The 21579-nt window shown below is 42.6% G+C and overlaps 1 protein-coding gene across 9 annotated transcripts in view; it reads right to left on the reverse strand.

Annotated features, from left to right (window-relative positions):
* Nucleotides 1–21579, reverse strand: part of MBD5 (methyl-CpG binding domain protein 5) — a 128169-nt gene that overhangs the window by 5979 nt on the left and 100611 nt on the right. For 6 of the 9 annotated variants that reach the window (XM_048954066.1, XM_048954065.1, XM_048954061.1 and 3 more), the window contains 4 exons: nucleotides 10904–11932; nucleotides 9116–9327; nucleotides 6338–7546; nucleotides 641–753 (listed from right to left, as the gene is read on the reverse strand). In XM_048954066.1, coding sequence (XP_048810023.1) covers nucleotides 641–753; nucleotides 6338–7546; nucleotides 9116–9327; nucleotides 10904–11932 — 2563 coding nt within the window. The remainder of the gene's footprint in view (nucleotides 1–640; nucleotides 754–6337; nucleotides 7547–9115; nucleotides 9328–10903; nucleotides 11933–21579) is intronic. The other 3 variants (XM_048954069.1, XM_048954068.1, XM_048954067.1) reach the window with 3 other exon arrangements.

A 21579-nucleotide genomic window follows, 5' to 3' on the forward strand; every position in this document is an offset into this window, starting at 1 on the left:
CCTTTGACAGCCATCAAGATTTTGTTCTCCGAAAGCCAATTTCATTTTCCTCTTTCTGTGTACGCTTATGCTTCACCTCTTCATGTTTCCCAGTCTTTCTATCCTTGCACGTTTGTGAACGAAGGCCAAAAGGTGAGAGGAAACCAAGCAGGTCAGAGGTGTGTGACTGCATGGGAGCTGCTGCCCAGCTAACTGCAGCCAGCCCTCAGCCACTGCCAGAAGCTCCTCTGCAATGTGAAACAACAGAACTCATCCGAATACAGGCGGGCTCTGCCTGCTGCAGCAGCCAACAGAGGGAGAGGGAAGAGATAAGAAGGGCAGATCTTGTGAAAAACTGGATTTGGTCAGAGCAGTTTGGATGTAATAACTTTTTTTTTTTTTTTTTTTGCTGTAAATTAGAATCCCACACATGAAAGCTCAAACAAGCAGGCTGACATTTTACAAAGGCTACAGTAAATATCAGAAGATGCAATAAAAATGCAGATATCAAAGATCTTGGATGATTATCACAACCAGCACAAGGAATTCAGAAAATTAACTTTTCATTTTGGCAGATCTGCAAGGGTCCCCAAAAGGAGTCCCTGGAAACAAAAGAATGTGATTATTCATCCCATTGGTAAACAAATGAGCACACACTTACTTTCTGTTCCTTTTCCTGGCTCGGTTGTAAGCTTCTAGACCTTCTGTTAGTGTCTTCAACTTCTCTGGCTCCACCTGAGTGAAGGTATGAACACCAAACCACATTACCCAGACCTGCAATTATCAAACACTGCTTTTACTTTACTGCTAGACATGCATTACTGCGGAGCCTAAAGTTCACCGCATCCGTAAGACACAACGTCCCAGCAAAGCAGAAATCAATGTACAACTATGTGTGCACCCCCTCAGACGTGCATGTATGCATCAGAATTTCTCTCCGTGTCCACACTGCCAGTACAAGTGTAAGAACAAAAACACAGCATGTAGGAAAACAAAACTAAGAGGGAAAAGTAATACTTCAGAACGTAGTCTGTCTTTACAGCATTAATACAAACATTGCTGTTGAAGCCTCACGTTGTGTACTCACTCCACAGCCACACCTGGTATCCCTGGAGCTCCTCGGATGTGTTACAACAGCACTGTGCCTAATGCACATGGTACAGTTCTTACAGACACAATGACATGAAGGTTTGACATGCCCTCACATTTCAGGTCCCAGCCCAGCAGCGCTGCTGGCACACCCATGCTCCAGCTAAAGGGTTCTGGCCTTGAGGAGGCTGGTGTGCGATGAGAGCTGGTTGTGCATGCTGAGTGAATGACTTCCAACCAGTGCCCGACTAATTCAGCCAACTTGGGGAAGATCTTTCCAATTTTTTGGCCTTAAGCACATGCTTTTAGTGCTCTGCTGAGTCAGTAACAAAGCTGGCTGTGCTGCACAGGGCTGCTGAGCTGGTGTCGAAGGCACTGTAACTGCAAACTTCATTTCTCCCCAGATCAACCAGAATTGTTATCTTCTGAGCAATAAACCACAGCATCTGACCAGTGGTACCAGGCAGTGCTGCTGCAAACAATGCAGACGTGAAAGAAAACCAATGGCATCGTCTGCAGGACCTTATCATCAAAACATTAATTCCACTCAACTCTTGGTATTGCTTAAATTTGATTCGCAGCCATTTCTGCTTTTAAGAACAACAAAACAGAAGATGTTTAAAACACACCACTTAAAAGAAAATGAGCTGATAAATTCCTTCTTTGGCACAGCATTATATTTTGCTGACTTATTTGCATAACATCACAAGAACCTTACGGAGCATTCGTTTCATTAAAAAGTACACCCTGTCTTTTGACACAAAGCAAATTAACTCCGTAAATACCAATTTATTAAGCATGTCTATATACAACCCTGAACGTTAATTTGAACACAACTTGACTTGAAACTCAACCTTTCAATTTCTAAATAACTTATCTATTCACAATGGCACTTATTTCAGATGTGACAATCTGATGTTAATGAGTGAGCAAGTTGTCAAAACGTCTGGAAATAATGGCAAATCAAATACGCATTTAGAGCAATGCTCCTGTTTGGAACTCACACATCTGATAACAAAGAGCAGCCACAGCAACCTTAAAGACCAGCAGTTCCTGGTGAGGTTGGCACACAGGGAGGCAAGGCTTCTGCTCTCATGAGACAGGGCTCACCAAGCACAGACTGTGGCACTTCTCCCTTAAAGCTATGGTTACTGTTAATGTGAGGCTGAGTCCTAACGTGGCTCTGTAAAAGCACAAATGCATGCACAGCCTGCTGCAAAGCTGCTGAGTTTTTATGGATAAACAGGAGAGCAGAAAGCACACGTGATGAGAGCAGGCTGGGTGCAGCTGTGATGTGCTGTGGGCCCAGCACTGCCACGCAGCTGGCAGAGGCAGCGCTCCTATCTGAGCTCAGGTTCAGTCCTTCATCTCACAGCACATTTGCAAGAAAAAGCACTATGGAAAAACACATTTTTCAAACTGAGCAGAATTAAATGGTGGTAATGGGATCATCCTGATGCTTTACACCTGGAACTGCACCATGAGGCAACGCTGTCATGGTTACTCAAGCTGTATGGCATTCTCAGCCACAAAATTTAGATATCCATATGGGTATGTAGAGACAGAGGGACAAACTGCAGAGTGCTGGACATGTCTGCCATTAGGTACATGAGAAAGTTCAAATGTAGACATTTGCATGAAGAATTAGCACTGTGTTTGATTAAAAAAGGACTCGTGTTACATTACAAAGAAAAGAATATCTTCCTCATTGGAATTTCATGACAGCATGACAGTAAAACAGAAACAAACCCCCTGCCACCCGCCAGCACTTTTCTGTAGCAGCAGCACATGGCTAATGGAACACACTATTATCAGCAACTGTAACAGATACGTTGGGATTAATCACATCACATGCCTTCATTTACAATAACCCATTACAACAGTAAATAATACATACAGATTGGATTTCCAGGACACAGATAAATCACACCTATCTCTAGCACTAGAAAAGCTCAGCTTCCTTGGGGAAATATCTCTACGGGCTGATAAAAGCCCAGCGTTGTATGCCAGTCTATAAGGAATGTTCAGAAGCCGAGTTGTCATGAAGCACCAAAACTTGCTTTTTCCTATTGTGAACTCTTTAGTATCAGGTACTAATTAGCTGTAAAATCTGAGAGAAATTAAGTTGTGCTTTCAAAGAGAGGAGGCTGACTGTCAGCGTAGTTCCTGGGCACAAAATAGTGGATAATTATTGCAACTATAAACCCCTCTGTTGAAATGCTGCTTTTAGGCCATTTGACATACATCCATTGCAGCAAAAAGCAAAAATCCCCAGAAGGAAAGCAGCAGCACCTTCCCAGACAGCTCTGCTCAGGAACACAGAGCAGAACTAATGGGAGGCCCCGTGGGGGTCACACCTGTGACATGCATTAATGCACCACTCCAGCTGCTCTGCACATAGAAGTACCATTACATTTACTGCCCACGTTTTTGTAAATGGAAATAAAAATCAAATTAAAGTATGATTTCAAGAACAGAGAACGTAACAACTTACAGTGATACCCTGCAACACAGCTATAGCAATGGTACAGTAGAATAGAATATCCCAGGTTGGAAGGGACCATCGAGTCCAACTCCTGCTTCCACACAGGGCAGGAAGGGAAGTTAACATTTGATTACCCAAATAGTTAAAGGCTATTTAACACAGCTCCTCTGAAAATATGGTTTCCAGAACTGCTGCTAACAGCAATTCCCACCATGAATGACAACATTTCAGGATTTTCTGGAGTGCAGACTTTTGGAGGACTGTTTTTTTTCAGGGCAGGTTGCCCAAACACCCAAAGGATGGGGCTGAACACATTGCTACAGGAGCGTGTGGACACTTGCATAGATAGCCACTGTGCATGAGAGTTCAGCTGGAAACACAACTATTGCACAGCACATGCACGTTTTCATACTTTTCTCTTTCATAGCTCCCTGTATCCCACACTTCAACTGAAATCCTGACCTCTGAGTGGTCATTCACTCTGCACTTCTTGTTGGAGAGAAGGAGACATAGACACGTTTAGTTATTAGTAAATGAGAGGCCTTCTGATGTGAGAGGTGATCCGTGGGCCTTCCTGGAGAAAAACTGAGTCAGTCCCTCTGCTGCATCCCCACGTGCATTTCCGTGGTGTAGAAGGGATCCATACATTGCTTTCCTGTTGCTTGTGCTTCTGTATACAATTACATCTATACCACTAAATGTTGTGTTACACAGCATGGTCACATAATGCACATAAGAGACAAAATTAAAGGAAGTGTGTTTGCACAATGAGCAATCATACATTCTGGTAACCACAAATTGAGAGAAAAGTTAAAAATGGCTAAGGAATGCAAATGAAAAAAAAAGAAAAACAGTTCTTTATAAAGGTAATCAAAAATAAGCTTTTAAAATGTACCAAAACAATCTTATAAATACGGATATGTGAAGCTAACAGAAATGCATACTTTGAGCACACATGCAATGAATGCAAGGATCATAGAATCACAGAATGGCCAGGGTTACAAAGGAGCACAATGCTCACCCAGTTCCAACCCCTACTGTGTGCAGGTCACCAACCAGCAGACCAGGCTGCACAGAGCCACATCCAGCCTGGCCTTGAATGCCTGCAGGGATGGGGCATCCACAGCCTCCTTGGGCAACCTGTTCCAGTGCCTCACCACCCTGTGTGTGAAAAATTTCCTCCTAATATCCAACCTAAACCTCCCCTGTCTCATTTTAAAACCATTCCCCCTTTTCCTATCACCATCCACCCTCACAAACAGCCATTCCCCTTCCTGTTTATGTGCTCCCTTCAAATACTGGAAGGCCGTATTCATCATTTCTATGGGACAGCATCACTGCTCACCTCCTCCTTCTTCCAGTTCCAGTATTTCACACTTTGTGACCTATTTCATTTGCTAATACTTTTAATAAGAGTGATCTTCAACTTGGTGATCCAACCTTTATAAGGAACGAGCTGTTCAGCACACCAGTCCTGTTAGTAAGCATGCTGAGTGCTCTGAAGTGAATATTTTTGTTTCGTGTACTCAAACGGGAGCTCTGAAACCGCTCTGCCTAAGGAGAACAAGGAAGAAGCCAAGTTCTGTTGAACTAAGCTTGAAGCCATCCTGGCCAGGCAACGCTCCAATTACTTATACTACCAATTCCTCTAGAATTGGGATTGTTGGAGGAAATTATGTTTGTGCATCAGCCTCAGATAACTCTATGGGCAGTGCAGGGAGAACAGCTATGGTTACAACAGACAGCAGATGGGGCTCAGAAGTTCCTGAGCTGCACTCTGGTGGGATGCAGAGGCTGATGGTGGAGAGCTCCTCACCCTGTCCTTGTAGTCTCTGCTGGACAGCTGCTGCTGGACACTTCTAGGGTAAGGGAGTACTTTGGTCCAACCTACTGTGGCCTTTCTTACGTTTTTATGACTGCTGTCATACAATCCACCAGGCATGAGTATATGAAAATACTAAGTTTTCAAGTGGTTTGCATTCTTTGTGCCCGAGGTAAAATGTTTTGTAAGGTCTTTCTTTTCTACTTACTAATTTCTTAAATTTGCTTTTTTTTTTTTTCAAATTGGCACTTAGAAAACATTTACATAAGGAAGATATGAAACAGATTTGGAAAGCCACAAAAACATGATTTTATACACCCAGCGTAGACTAGAATTTGAAATATTCTCATACCTTTTCTGACAAGCACACAATTGGTGTTCAAAACTCTGGATTTTACGACAAAAGAGCAAATTAAAAAGCTTTCCCTGCTGTAAGATATTGCAGACCTCCTTTCAGGACGAAGGTACCCATGCATTTCATCACAGAGCTTATGTATCACTCAGCACGGCTTTTCTTATTACAGACTCCTCACTCCCATTAGATCACACTTTTCCTTTTTGCAGTTCCAACCACTTTTAGATGTCACACTCCTTACGCATTCAATCTGTTCTTTTGGACACAGCTATAGTTCAGCTATAGACACACGTGTTAGGCTAACAATTTTTTCTTGAAGATCTCTTTTGTGTAGCAAGCCTTTGGCGCATAAACCAGTTAGGGAAGCATCATCTAGCCAAAATATGGCCTGTTTCACAGCACTGCCAGAAGTTTCGCAATAGATAACTAGGTACAAACTCAGTTCTGCAAGATATAGCACAAAGAAAAAATTTATACTATTAAAATAAGACAAAGAAAAAAATAAAGAACTGAGATAAAGGTTGGATACACATCTGTATAAGCATTAGGACACACGTGCATGTAAACAGACAGATAGATAGATATGTGCATATATATATAAATATACCTTCCCCTCCTCAGCGTTTTGTTGACATGAATTGTGAACGTCTTCTTCTCTTACTAGCTTTCCAGGCCATGAAGTCAGTCCTTTGATTTGGCCCCAGACCAAGTCGCCAACATTAAACGTCCTCGGCCTGTAATGTATCAGCTCATTGGAAGAAGGGGAATCTGGATTCCTTAGGTCATCTTCACTACTGATGCTTTTAGCATCTGAAGGGCTAGGCACACACCCATTAATGCTTTTGGCATTAAAATCTCCATTGTAATGGATGTAGTCTTTAACTAACGAACTTTCCAAACTATTTGAGGAGCTCGGAGATTGCTCTTCCAGAATCAGGTCTTGTTTAGAAGTGTTCAGCAACTCCCCGTATCCTCTGTTCTGCTGAGGCCTATTTCCATTTATGTGTGCACATCGTTCCACAGTGTTCTCCAGTCTTTCCTTAAAACTCATCATAGTTCTTTTGTAATTGTTATACCTGAAATTCTCCTCCAACATTTTATCACTTTGACAGTTTCGCTGTGATAACAGTATCTGATGCTGCTCGCCTTGCAATAATGGCAGTGTGGAGATGTTGTTGGGCCTTTCGTGACAAGGACTACTATGGATATGGGTGGAGTGGTCTAGAAACTCCTCACATTTCCACCTATTTATCTCACTGACAGGACTTTGCTCCCCTTCCCACTGTTTTTTGGGCGTGTTACAACTTGTTGGTTTGTAATATTCATACCCATCCCCTTCAGTTGAATTTTTACCATGCTCTGAATTCTTCAGTACTCGCGTTCCTCTAGTGTTCCTTATCCTACCTTCGTGATCAGAAACAGCAATGTTTCTTCCATGGATTACTGCACTGACAGCACTAGAGAGATTTAGCGGGTCACCAATTGAGGCTGTGAAGGCACTCATGGCACTCAAAGCTGGAATGGGACTCATTTGTGTGGTACTGCTAACAGCAGTGGTGATCACTACTTGCATTCCCTTGCTTGCAGCATCTACGACTGCTTTGTAGATCGCATCCACTGATGTATCACCCTGAGCAGCGACATTGAGGTTATCCTTTGCCTGTTGACCAAGAGCTGGTTCAGTTCTTTGCTGCAAATCACAAGATGTTTCTTGGAAAGGAGGAAGCATAGCGTTGGAGCTCTCAGGAACCGGTGCCATTCCCATCTGAGTGATCATTCTTTTGTTTAGGGCAGCAGCATCTTCCTGCATTCTCACCTGAAAAAAGTAGAGAGAAAGATGGAAATTGCTACTGTGCTTAAAATTCCACTTCAACAGAAAACTGTCTCATTTTAATTAGAAAAAAATGGAAATGACACAACCTACCACTGAGCCTATGTTCTCAACTCCTTTTTCAGAGTCTTTTTAGAGGCTCCCCCCTTTTCTCTCCCAAATCTTTTAACAATACCACAAAGTACTTCAATATTTCTGTTCTCAACTGTTCTGTTTTGCTCCTCTTCAGACCCACGAATTTTCTTTGGCCCTCCCTACCAGCGGTTCCCTCTGGGCTCCCTCTACATCCCTCCTTCTGTTTCTGGAATGTAGGCCATCACTGTTCTTTTTTGACTGACTAGCATTTCTGTTCTCTGCCTTTCAGTCATGTGCTTCTCTCATGGGATGCCTTTCCTTCAGACCCGTGTAAACCATTCCTGCACCCCTCAGTATTGCATCTGTAATGTCAGGCATGGCCACAGCAAACTGCGACCTTCAGATGGAAGCAACTGTGTGTTTTATATTTCTTGTCACACATGTAGGCAGTGAGGACGCTGCCACTAATACTGCTGCAACCAAAAAAAATGCTTCAAACAAGGGCAAAATATTGCCAAAAGCTCCCTTAAGTACTTACCACTACTATTTATATAACTGAAGCAACAAAAATACTGAGATGAAGCTATGAGAATTCATTCACAAACCAAGGGAGGTAACAGGCGGTTAGAGGACTGATTTTGCAGTAGCAGTGAATTGTCTACACTGAGAGAATGACATGTCTTCTTTTTCCTTCTTAAGGGAAAAAAAACCCACTTTTTGGCAGCATGCACGCATCCATCTTCACATCTCAAGTTCTGCAGCAACCGCAGCCATACTGAGTACTAACAAACACAGACTGTAACTCTGCTTTTATTAACTATTTCAGTTGCTATGCTTCTGTTAGTTTGTTAGTTGAACAGTTCGCGCTGGATGATGAACAACTGTTCAGTAGGACAGCAGGGAGGTATCACTGCTTTTGCTCAATTTGCCACTGCACGTTCATGCTCATCCCTGGTTTTGTCAGTCTATAAAGTCTACATCCAAGCCAGCTCTTCCATTCAATCTTAGTGGGAATGTATGAGAGGGCTGGTACGTAGTCACCTATAATCATTTAAGTTTCTAATTACTGTAGAGTCTATCAACATTTCCTTCTCACCCCTGAATTGCAGAGTGGTCTAAAAGGGAATTTATGATCCTTTTTTTTTCAGAATGGAAAACAATTTTGCTGAAAATGCGCAGTAATTGTCAGAACATGCACAGCCTATTATTTTTCCAATACATTGAGCAGAACCATTTCCAAAGGAACTATAGCCAGTTGCTAAGACAGAAAATACCAAGTTTCAGTACAAATGTTACCGACTTGCAAAACTCAAAAACTACTGAAAGAGGCGAGCAGCTGCATTGGTCACGTTGTCTTGAACATTCAGCAAAACAAAACAAAACAAAAAAGGGAAAAAAAAAATCCAACTACAGAGGATATGATTTTACCTACTGAGACTTGCACATAAGTTCGAACATGTATTTCATTTTGCTTTCTACCTGGAAATTTTGGAACAGACATGCCATGGGGTTGGGGTTGTTAGCTGGGCCAGGAATTGGGGGCTGGCCTTGAAAGCCCTGCATGTTCTGATACCCCTGGAGAAGGTGCTGTTGCTGCTGATTTGAAGGAAACATCTGATTGTTGTTTAATAGTGACTGGAGATGACTCAGTTGATGGTTATTCAAAGTAGTGTTTATAGATGACATGTCACCTGTAATTCAAACACAGGGAAACGTAAGTCAGTACACTTTTCAACAAGCAGGAGGAATTTCCTCAGCTCAAATTCCAACTGAGCACTAAGCAAATGCCTGTGTAAAACCACACTTTTCCCCTTCAATCTTCTATGGAACGGTCCTCAAGGCATGCGTCTCCTACTCCTTATTCCTTTATTTCTTCAGTTTTGCTTCTTTTGCATGTCACATCTATCTGGACTCTAACAGTTTCTGACACGACTATCTTTGCTTTTGGAACGGTACAGAGCCAAGTATGGCACAATGAGCTTCTATGATACTCGGTGTCTTGGGATCTTACTCCTAGTTTCCAAAGAGTGACTGCTTCAAACAGTACTGAGGTGGTGAGGGGGGGGGAGAGGAGGAGGAGAGAGAGAGAAAAAAAGAGAAAATAATTTAAAAACCCCAACAAAACTATTTGTTGCATTAGCTACGACAAAATAACGCGATCTAGTTGCAAGTGAGCAAAGGCTTTTTGGATCACAGACACGTCACACCATACCCTAGGCAATTTTTTTAAACATTCTAGAGAAATCACTGCACTGACATTTCGTACAATATGAAAATCTCACTGTACACAACAATTCTGGTTTTACTGGAGTATACGTGGCTGGGAAGTAACAAAGCTTTAGAATGTATCAATTTACAAGCTTTTTTCATGTAAATTTAATGTTTTCCTTAAGATTTGCATTTGCATCATCTCTGGTTTGCTGTATTTGACATGACATAGGTCAAGGAGGGTTTGACTTCCTGGTAGCCATTTAGCAAGTAGGCATGAGGGTTCCACACTTATCAGCTCTGCCAGTATTTTTTCCTCCTCATGCTGCAGTCCAAACAGCAGAGGAGTACTGCCCACACTACGTATTCTAGGAAAAAATCATCAAAAGTCATGGGTGAAAACCTCATATTTGAGGACTTTAGCACTTGGTTTGGGCTGATGGTTCTTGTCAGTGAAACACCCTGGCTACCTAAGCTCCAAGATAAAGTTAAAAAAAAAAACCACCAGAGAAATGAGAAAACATAAACGCACAACAAAGGGCTCAGAAGGGCAGCCTTCCTCTTTGAACTTGCAAAGCTTCGAGTGCTCGATGTATCTGCTTTACAGGCACTGTGCTTTCTGATGGCTTTGGCACTTCTGATTCATTTGGAAAGCGGCGCTTGGCCGTTTCTCACCTACTGCACAGCTACTCGTACTAACCCTGTGATGCCACACGCCCTTGAAATGAAGCACTGCATCCCAGAGATGCACCTATGCTTGAAGACTTGAAAAACGAACCAAGTCCACTTGATTAGAGAACTGTAAGGTGTATGCAGTCGGTGTAGGTGGCATCAGAATTAAGAATATAAAATAATTTCCAAAACCAGAATTAAATCTTATTGAATAGAATTAGAATATAGTTCAAATGCCGTACAGGAGCAATTATAAACAAGCTGTAACATACAAAAGCCTTGCAAAAAAGTATGATAAAGTGTCATCTTTAGAAACTAGAATCAGAAATTCCCCCACCCCACCCCTCCTTACTTTTCCTTTTATATCTGTGAAGAAATTGAACTTACCAAGCAGACCTGTCCCCAGTAGAGGGTTAAGTAGCTGTGGCACCACAGAGTTACTGTTGAGTTTAGCTGGACCAGATGTATTCCCAGCATTATTAGATATGTTCAGCAATGTTTCTGCCATTGACACCACTGCTGTCCCACCACCCAGGGTAGAGACAGACAGTGCTGCCACTGCTGATGATGTAGTGGTTGTGGTAGTGGTTGCTTGGGAGGAGGTGGCTATGGAAACCTCTGGATGATTAGCAGTGTTGCCCGATGCAGAGTTCAGGACACCTCCCACCAGCTGGGGATTCAAGGCCATTAATGCTGAGGCCCCAGAGACAGCGGGGAGGAGCAGGGGGTTAGAAGTAGTGTCAGTGCCTGAAAAGCTTGGTAAAGGGTTCCCCAAGGGGTTGCTTAAAAGGGTCTCAACCCTGTTGCTTTCTGACTGATTGCTTGGCAAATGGTCAGGTGGGGCTGTCATCTGTGTTACTGAGGGCAAAGGGTTATTTTGCTGTTGCAACAAATCTGAGATGGTCAGATTGAAAGATGGTAGGGGAAGCATGGCAGCTGCTTGGGCTTGGTTCTGGAGGAGGGTTGCTAGAAGCTGAAAATGAACAGGCTGTAATACCTGCCCATCCACGTCACTGGAGAGAAAAGCTAAAGCAGCATTTACATTCGGGTTGAGAAAACCTAAAGGGTTGAGGTTGACCTCAGACTTGCCTTCTCCTGCTGAAGGCTGCAGTATATTTAATAGGTTCTGGCTTAGGAGATGTTGCTGATTCACTGGCAAAGAGATAGGTAGAGAACTGAGGAGGTTTTGATTCAAAGAAGGTGGAAGATTGTTGTTTGAAGAGCTGTTCTGCGGGAAATGAAGCGAGTGTTCGTGGCCAGCGAAAGGGAAATCACCCCCAATGGGCAGCTGGCTCTGAAGTGGGTTTCCAGCTGCAGTAGTGACTATAACACCATCTTGAAGAACAGATGTTGTCTTGGTGATGGCAGGTTGGCTGGTGCCAGCTATGGCTATTGATGATGATGGTCCCGAACCCCCTGCAATGCAAAAGAACAAGAATATTAAGAGTATGCTGCCTGCTGGGAGACAGTCATCCAAGTCATAAAGTAACTGGGCCAATCCAAAACAGCAACGTTGGATACCCGTGCACAGGAAAAAAAAAACGTTTTGAGCATCAAAACTTAAAATACAAAGGAATCTGCATCAGCTACTTCGTTACTACTGGCTGTGCACATCTCATCAGCAATTCTTTAACACGCCTGTACTTCTCTCACATGTCTCTGAATGAGGATTTAAGGGGATCTCAGTCATACAAGTGTTGGCCAGTGTAAAACTAAAAGCAATCATAGCTCCATTTACATCATGATGGACCAATACTGAATTAACTGCTAGGATGAAATATCAAGGTGAGACATGAATGATGTTCGGTGAAAAGTAAATGACCCAAGTGCAGCTGTGAAACTTATGCTCTTCTGAGAGAATTAAAGCAAGTGAAATTACTTTGAACCACACTCTTCTTTATTCACATTGCAATGCATTGGAGAGCAAACAGTAAGAACACGTATGGGAAGTACATTAGAAAAATGTAAAACTAAAGAAGGATTAAATTGGGGCTTTGATGCAATAAAACTATTTTCCATTCTCAATTGCCCTGAAAACACAGCTGATACAAAACCACCTTGATTATCTGAAAGTGTCAGTTATCATTTTTCTAAACAAATACTATCTGGAAAGGGACATGCAGCCATGCCTTCAATTGGCATGAGCAGAATCCAATCTTCATGTCACTCCTAGCTCAAAATACCATTTTTTTCAAGTACTGTAACGTGCTGACTACTCAAAAAGGTGCAAAACTAACACAGTTCATGAGGCATTGCACTGATCGCATGAGAAGAAAGTCCGTACGCTCTCTTGCAGGTATCACTATGACACTTCTATAAAGAAATCAGGTAATAAATTAACAAAAGACGAAGTAAGTGCAGACTAATTAAAAAAGCACAAGGTATCCTATTCTGCTGTGAGGAGAAACATGTTAACAAGGCAATGAAACCAGCTTTGTGACAAGCACACTTCTCTGGGCAGCTGCTTGGAACTCGGAAAGGAGAAGCACCTGAGGATAACAAAACAAACCATGCACTGAAAACCTACATCCCACTGCAGTCCCACTTATGGCTTTGCATTTAGAATCGCAGATGATGCAGGAATGGAGAAACTGCATTGAGCCAAGATTTGGTAAAGGCCAGATCTTTGCAATTGCACTTGCATTTATTTCTAATACAGTCATACACTCTGGTTACTCCAATTCAATGAGGAAATCCCAAAGAATCCAAACTGCCTGTTTCCTTTTGCACTCATCTCCAAAGCACTGTACAATGCATTTTTGGAGAAGTTATATAAACATCTTTAAGATCTCTGTGGCTAAAAGCAAATTCTTTTTGTTTCATTGGTGAAAAGACTCTTACAAGACTCCCAAACACTGTGGGCAGGTTTGTGGCAGACCAGTACACCCCAGGGACGATGGCAGTGCACATTAACTGACAGATGCTGCTCTTCAGGGAGGATGAGGCTCTGGGACAAAAGCTTCTTGCTTACAAAACAGAGGGTGGGTTTGTTTGCTTGTTTGTTTGCTTTTGTGTTTGTTTTTTCTTTTGTTTATTTTCCAATCAGGTACTTTCTCCAGCTGTGATCTACCTTACAATGGACCGACACCACACAAATCTCTTCACACGGCCTTCTCCATAAGAACTCATGTCATGCAGCACAGGCTACCTCCAGTTCAGCCTCAGGGACAGGAACAGTCAGATATACTTGGCTTCCTAATGCACGGTACTGTTCCAGGCTGCATTTGTGTGTGGAACCCTTTACCTGGCAGCAGGAACAGAAACACACACACAAGGTTTTTGCTCAGCAGATGAGGAAGGCTTCCCTCACCACTAACAACTACACCACATGCTAAGCAGCACATGGAGAGATTTTTTAATTCAGGCATGCCGAAACTCTTCTATACACAGTGTACAATCATGAGTATCAAACCTAAGTTTGGTATTTCCAAATGGACCTAATCCTTATTTCTAATTATTTTTCATTTATGATCTTATTTTTCATACCACTGAGGTAAACGATCACACAATCACCTGCAAGAAAGCAAAGCCCAGACTCAGAAAACTGTTGCTTTAGGATTCTGTCTGTGCACTGTCTGCTTTCTATACCACATAAAGCTTCTGGAGACCTAATCTGAGAGGTGCAGAGCAACGCCTGTCCTCTCTCCAGATTAATTAGGCAATTGATTGCTACTGAAAAAAAGTCTTGATGGATTCTGAGCAGAAGAGAGGGATGTGCATGAACTGCAGCCAGGACTTGAGAAGCTGGAGAGCCACGGAGGGGATGAGCAGAAGAAAAGAGGAGAGCATCACTGCCTGCTGCAGTTGCTGTGAACCTGCCCCGGGCACACAGACACCCCAACAGGCAGGAAGGCTTCCGGTTGGTACTGAGGAGTTCTGCACTGGGCAGCTGCTAAAGCAATGTTTGGAACACCTGGGGCAGGTCTATCCACACACATGGACTGAAGCACCAGAACAGTTTCTGGATCTCTTCCAAAACACCACCTCCTCCGAGCCAACGTTTCAATGAAGGATACGTGCACAGCCATCCTCGCTGGAGCCCAGTGTGGCTGGAAAGCTCCTCAATGCTTGGCCCCAAACCAAAAGACAACATCTGAGTTATTTTTTTCCCTTCCAAAAGACGGATAGCTTCCGTAATTGCGATTCACAGCACTGCAGCAAGAAGGAGCACCTTCCTTGGAAGGACTGAGGTGAGGGGTAGTCCAGACCTGTCCCTCCACTGTCACACACCAGACTCTCAAGGCCCAGGACGAACATGAGTTTGGCTGACAAAGAGAAAAAAGCGATGGCCCACACCGCAAGTGAAGGTGTGAACAGGTCAGCAAAGCAGCAAGGAAAAAAGCCACGTACCTCATCAAAGTGCCTGTGGAAAGGACTGCCAGCACGACAGAAGCAAAGTCCTAATAAGTCTGCCCTTTCGACTGGGCAGTAGCAACTGCAATATAGAACTGACTCAGCTGTCCTTTGAGGTCTGACTCTCATCCACAGTGATACGCAGGCTATACAGATGCAGTATTTGCTGGGAGTTTCAAAGAGGGAAGGCTGACAGTGAAGACCAAACATAGATGTCAGCTAAAAAAAGCCCCTTTGCATACGAGCTGCCTCGCTCAGCAACGCTGCTGGGAAACCGAGGCTGTAATAATCCTGACTGCTTCCATTCACAGAGAGAACAGAACCCAGAGCTCCAACATGAAATGCTGCCTTCGAGCCATACCCAAATTCCAGTGACAGTTAAGATGTTCTGATGAGAAATGTGAGAGTCCAGAGCTGAAGGGAAGTGACAGGTTTCCTAAGAACATGGTATTCTGAATCCTGGATACCCAGGGCATCGTAAATGTTAGCCCAGAAACAGGAGCCCTTGCTATTCAGAAGCTCTTAAGAGTAAATACAGAGTGAAACAAAGAATGAAGACTTGCACTAAAAGTTGTAAAAGCCCAGGACGACTGCAGGCTTTCAACTCTTGCAGACACAGATGTCTGCAGAACTTCTGCCTGTGGTTGAGAGGAAGGGACTGTCTTTGTAATGCACCGAGAACAAATATCCAGAGAGCAAGAGCTATAACAGATATATATCCATTCTTCTAGAAGTTCAAATAAATGCTTTGGGAATAAATTAATTTGAAATTGAATAAGGCACACATTTTTAAAATCATTCCTTTGTGGCTACACTAGTTTGTTCACGTACATTTCTGTTTTGTTTTCTTTTGAAAGCAAGTTGATTTTCCTATGTAGATTTCATCTTTGCTCCTTAATTTTTTTTTCCCAACTCTTGTTTGAGAGGTATTCTCAAGCAGATGCAGCACGTAATGAAATCAATTAGCACTGAGAAGACTCACTCCCTGCCCAGTTAAAAACATTAGAAGATATTTATCATTTACTTGTTCCGCCATGAAAACACTGGCACACATCTGTGCATGTGCTGCTGTAGGGATGGAACAATGCAGTCAGAGGTCTGCAGTCTTGTCGTGAATCCTGCTTTTTAAACAGCGCTAAGATCTAAGATGTGAATAATACTAAGCATGGCAAGTTTCAGAGGTGGCCTTAGGGCTACCCAGCCACGTGCCAGGCCTCCAGAAGTTACATCAGTAGGCAGTGAGGACTACTGTCAGCCTAGAGACACAGCACACAGCTGGCATACGTGGCAATATCTTTAAACAGGCAGTTTTAGGAGGTTTACCTTTCACAGAACGACCATTGCTAATGGAAGCAATGTGATCTCACATCCCTTTAAAACTGGGGACGTCTGCCTGCTTTAACTCCATATTCCATCACTTACCTATGCACTCAGAACCAACAGCTATACATTCCTGTAATTATATTCTCTGCATTTCTTTAGAATGGAAAACATTTAAGATATTTATCTGCTATCGCATCCATCCTGGTGCTTTCAATTCCAAAGAAGCCACAGTTCAGCAGTTAACCACAAACCACCGATGGCTGGGTTCCTTATCAAGATCCTCTGCTCCCTTGAGACAACAGAAACAACGAACCCTGGGCTGATAAATGGAGTGCTCCTCCCAGGCCAGCAGCATCAGGCAGAGCCCAGCCTCCTCTCCTGTACAAGGACAAGACTGTGCTCTTCTGCTCTTCTGCTCATTTAAGGATGAAAATCACTCAGGACTACAGCATGAGGTCTCTGCATCCTCTGAACACAGACTAAACCAAGACCAAGACCATTAAAATTTTGTACAAGGGCAGAACGCCCAAAGCAGTTTCTAGGACAACATAAATGCTTGAAATTAGGTACCTTAAGTGCCTGAATCAATTTCAATCTTGGTTCTTTTTACTGCCCTTGTGTGTTCTGACTTCTCCTCCTCTACATTTTATCATCAGTGCTGCTTTTAAAATAACAGAATCACAGAACCACTCGGGTTTGAAAAGACCTTAAAGATCATCGAGGCCAACCATGTCCTAAATATCCTACCCTAACCAACAACCTTCTGCTAAATCAGGACCCTGAGCACCACATCCAAAGGGTTTTTAAACACATCCAGAGATGGTGACTCAACCACCTCCCTGGGGAGCCCATTGCAGTGCTTCACAATCCTTCCTGTAAAGAAATTTTTCCTGATATCCAACCTGAACCTCCTCTGGTGCAACTTAAAGCCATTTCCTCTCATCCTGTCACCTGTCACCAGTGAGAAGACATCAACCTGACTTGGGGAAAACTATTCCTACGTGCAAAGAGGAAGATGAGGGAGGTAGTGGTAATGTGAAGGTGCTCATCTTAGGTATAGGAAGAGGGTAAGTGACCTCTGAAAGCCTGGAGAAGTCAGCACTTCTGGTGTTCAAAACAAAACCAGCCCAACACAACCCGTACACACACAAACAGAATACTGAATTTCCTTCTTCCATTACTGCTAAATTGGAGGTTTACTCAATTGCAGCTCCCTTTACTAAACAAATGAGTTAATTAAACAGAGCTTGAACTGAGTTTTTCCTTAGTTTTTCCCATTTGCTCATAGCTGCTGCTGATAAACATCCAAAAATCTGAAAGGCAATGTCTATTCCTCTTCCACACTCTTTCTCCACTGTGAATCTCCTGGTAGAGTGTATGTTCATGTCAGTGCTGTAAAAATCCCTTGTTAACAGTTTACCTAACACCATCACAATGCCTATTAAGCCAGCAACTCTTTTAGGTTCAGAGAATGAGAGTGGTTTTGAGTGTAAGACCTCTCTCCAGAGTCAAAAAAGCAAATAAATTTCAATGGGAAGCAAATAGGAAGCAGACTTGATGTACCCTACATTTTCATTCGTGGAAACCTTATTCCTCATATAACAGATTTTCTTTACAGTTCTTATTTCAAGAGGAAAATAATCACTTCCCCCCCCCCCAAGATAACAACGCGAGAACACAGGGCAGAATGTTGAAAAGCCATGCCAGATTTCAAACAACAGCAATTCCTTGTAATGACACTTTCCTGCCTCACCCCTGCCCCCAAGGAAAGTTTCTCTACATGCTTATATAAACACCGAAACCCAAAATCAATAGAACAATTCAATTGGCTTTATAATTAGAAGAGTAGCTGTCTGGCATCCAGTCTAGGGGTTATTTCAGCTTAAAAAGAAACTTTTCTCAGACATAACAAGTCCCATAAAGGATGCCAGCCAGCCACTCTTCTAAATCTTAAGTTGAAAAGTTCTGTTTTTATATTTCAGTGATCCATAAAAGGGGGGCAAATCCAGAGGCTCTCATATTGGGTTACTTTAGAATGTAACACCTTAAAGATATACAAAATGGCATTTTCTATGTGTGTGCCCTGTAGTGTTTTACAACAACTGGTATTTTTCACGTAGATTATGGACAAATCCTGTGGTTGGACTGATGCAATTCATTACTCAGGAGGTTCAGCTTTGCAGCACAGGCAAAAAAGCAAGTGGGCACATTACAAATGGTACAGAAGTGGGATGTGTCCTGAAGATCATAACTCACACCAATGAAGAAGAAATAAATGAACACTGGTTTGATGTGAAGGCCATTTTTCTTTGAATGGTGATCTGATGACCAACAAGATAATTTCTGATTTGGCCAAGATGATCTCTGATGGCTTCTCTCTGAACAGCTCTAGCCAACTGTTAGCATGGCAGAAAAGAGTCCTTCACAAGTCCTGGTTCTATCAGGATGAAATCCCAACGGATGAGGGTAGATGAGAAACTACTGTAACAGTTAACACAGACAAATATCCTGGGCCATCAGCATGAAAGCAGCACACTTCTCTGAGATTTCCTATGTTCCGAAGGAAGGGCAGTAAGAGGGGAGATGTGAGCTGAACAGATACAAAGCTCTGACATAACTACCTTTACTGTTGAGAAAGAACCTGGATTGTGAAACTTCACTTAGGTCAAGCTGAACTCTGCAAGCTCGTTTCAGTGTTTAGTAGCCTCAAAAAAACGAAGCCATCTACTTCTTCCATGCTGGATTTACCAGCACTCTGCCAGTGGATGTTGTCATTGAACACCTGTCAACAAAGTGAAAACCAGAGAGCCACAGAATCACCCAGCCTGGAAGAGCACATCAACATCATCGAGTCCAACCATCAACCTGACCCAAACTCAGCTCTCAGATGCTACTGAAGTATGAATACCCACAGCAAGTGACACAATTCCTTGGCTATGCCCATATTTTTTGAAAGAGCAGATGGCAGGGCATTCCCAACAGCTGGAAAACCACCCGGCTTGACTCCCTGACCTGCTGACCAGCTCTCAGCGTGGGCTCAGCCTGGCTCCATGACCTTCTGTCAGGTACAGCAGAAATGGCACCACCGGGCTCACAGCCTGAGGTCTGACCCACCACCACCACAGCTTTGTGGTTCTTTGAAATCCAGTACTTCTAGGCCTTTCATGAGAAGTGACAGCTAACCAGAATGCCACAGCCAAGCTCTGGTTTTCTCAAGCTATGCACAGACCCAGGAGCACCCAAATTCCATGGGCATTTCTCTTTTATGCATCCAAGGACCTACCCAGCTTCTCTTTTCTTCCTTCTGTTTTGCAACATCACTGATCTGACAGTTTGCATTAAGTCTATTAAATCTTTGAGTCAGTGTTTTCCAAGGCAATGTTCCATTCCCAATTATATTACACCAGACTTGACTGCATTAAAATAAATTCTGTTTGAGTGGGATAGAAGCTCCTCACTGATTGGCATCGGTCTTGTGTGCTCCTCTTCAATTAATTATATCTGTCTGTTCTCTGTACTGCAGATTTCACCGATACAATTTTACTATTCTTCATCTAGGATATAGTCTCAGTACTTTTTTTTTGCCAAACCTGTCCTTTAATTGTCACTGGTGAACGTTTAGAAGTTTCTCATGTTTCTGATATTTCAGATACTTTATTATCTTTATTCCCATTAGCTACAGTTCGCCCCCTTCTCAGCCACATGTAGCTTTTACTCCCAAATACCTTTTCACTTGTTTTCCTGCATCCCTTTATACAAGTGGCATTCTTAGCAGGATTTGCATTGCTAAACATTCAACGCTTTGCACAGAAGTTTCCTACCCACTGAACTGCTGGACTAACAGCAAGAAAATAATAGATGAAGCAGACTCTACACTAAGATCTATGACACAGTGAAGCAGCATTTTTTACAAACAAAAAACAAACAAAAGCAGACAAACAGACAAATACAAAGAGTGCTTCTGGGAGGCAAAGTGGCTTAACGAATAAATCCATAAAGCTGCCGAATTAGCAAATTGGATGCTACCTTCAGCTTCCATCTGAGGGCTTGATTCGTAATGAGAAATTCAGTGTCAAAGGCTAACACAAGTACTAACAGCACCCATCACAGAAAGTGAGTCCAGAACCACATCTCTTGGCAAAAAAAGGAGACTTCTTCCAGAATGAACAGCTGTAAGCAGTCCATGTGGATTTGATGCTAGCTCCTCACATAAGACCACTGTTTTCAAATAAAATGTTTGCAACTTAAGTACTATAGAAACAATACAGAAGTTGTCAATAAAAACAAGTGCAGCAGGTTTCTAAGGGTTCAAAATTGGAAAAGTAAAAAATCGTTCCACTCTGTAAATAAAAACGCTCATTTTTGTACCTATTCAGTTTTAATTCAATCACACTCATACTGAAAGCTGGAAACTCTGGGTATTACCTCTGCAAGAAGCTGACAAAAGGCAGAATAATAAAATTTGGTCCATGTGATTAAAGCCTAACTAAAAGCTTGGGCAATAATCAGCGATTTAATTGTGGTGATTCTCGGTATTTTCTCTCAGGAACCATTAACTGATTAGTAGCTATTCCCAATACTGGCACAGAAACAGAAAACAGACTCAGCAATTAAAATATGTAGAAACAAGGGGAAAAAAAAGCCACAAACTCAAAATGAATGTATGAATTTCCTGAAGACATCATACACAGCTCAACTCAGCTTGCACACACGGCTCCTTCTGCATGCTTGACACTGTTCAACTCCATACACCACAATTATCAGCTTCATACAGAATAATTCATAATATACCTCTTGCCATTTTAGTCACATTCTGTGTAACTGCATGCAGCCTGGAAATAAACTTTTATTTTTAAAGGTTACCATTAACGCAAGATTCTCAACGTTTGATGCTCATTTCGAGGCAGGAACGCTTCCATTCCTCTGCAAATACAGCAAAATGCCCTTATCTGGATTTTCACTGGCTATGGATTGGATTCAGACCTAACGTCTGAGCCACGAGCTTCTGTGATGACTCAGGCAGGAGGCTGCATGAAGGACTGTGCAGTTTTCAGGGCGCTGCCACAGGGAATAATGCAAAGGCACCAGCTTCTGAAATTCCATCTTTAGAAAGTAAAAGGCTCTCCAGGTTTCTAGCCATCACAGGTATCAATAACAATACATAAACAGTTGCAGGTTGCACGTATTTCCCCAGCACCAAAAATAAGGAAACAAAAGCAGTCAGCAGTGAGGAGCAGAAGTGCAGTCTTTGCCTAAGCAAGGTTGCCATTTACCATATGGATAGGAAAAAAAGCATCAATTTAAGCCCTTATAACTAGAAATCTAACAATTATCCCTACAGTATTAGAAATACCATCCTTTTCTGATTGAAGCTTGGTTGTTTGAAA

The sequence above is a fragment of the Lagopus muta genome, chromosome 8, assembly GCF_023343835.1.
Source record: "Lagopus muta isolate bLagMut1 chromosome 8, bLagMut1 primary, whole genome shotgun sequence".
NCBI lineage: Eukaryota > Metazoa > Chordata > Aves > Galliformes > Phasianidae > Lagopus > Lagopus muta.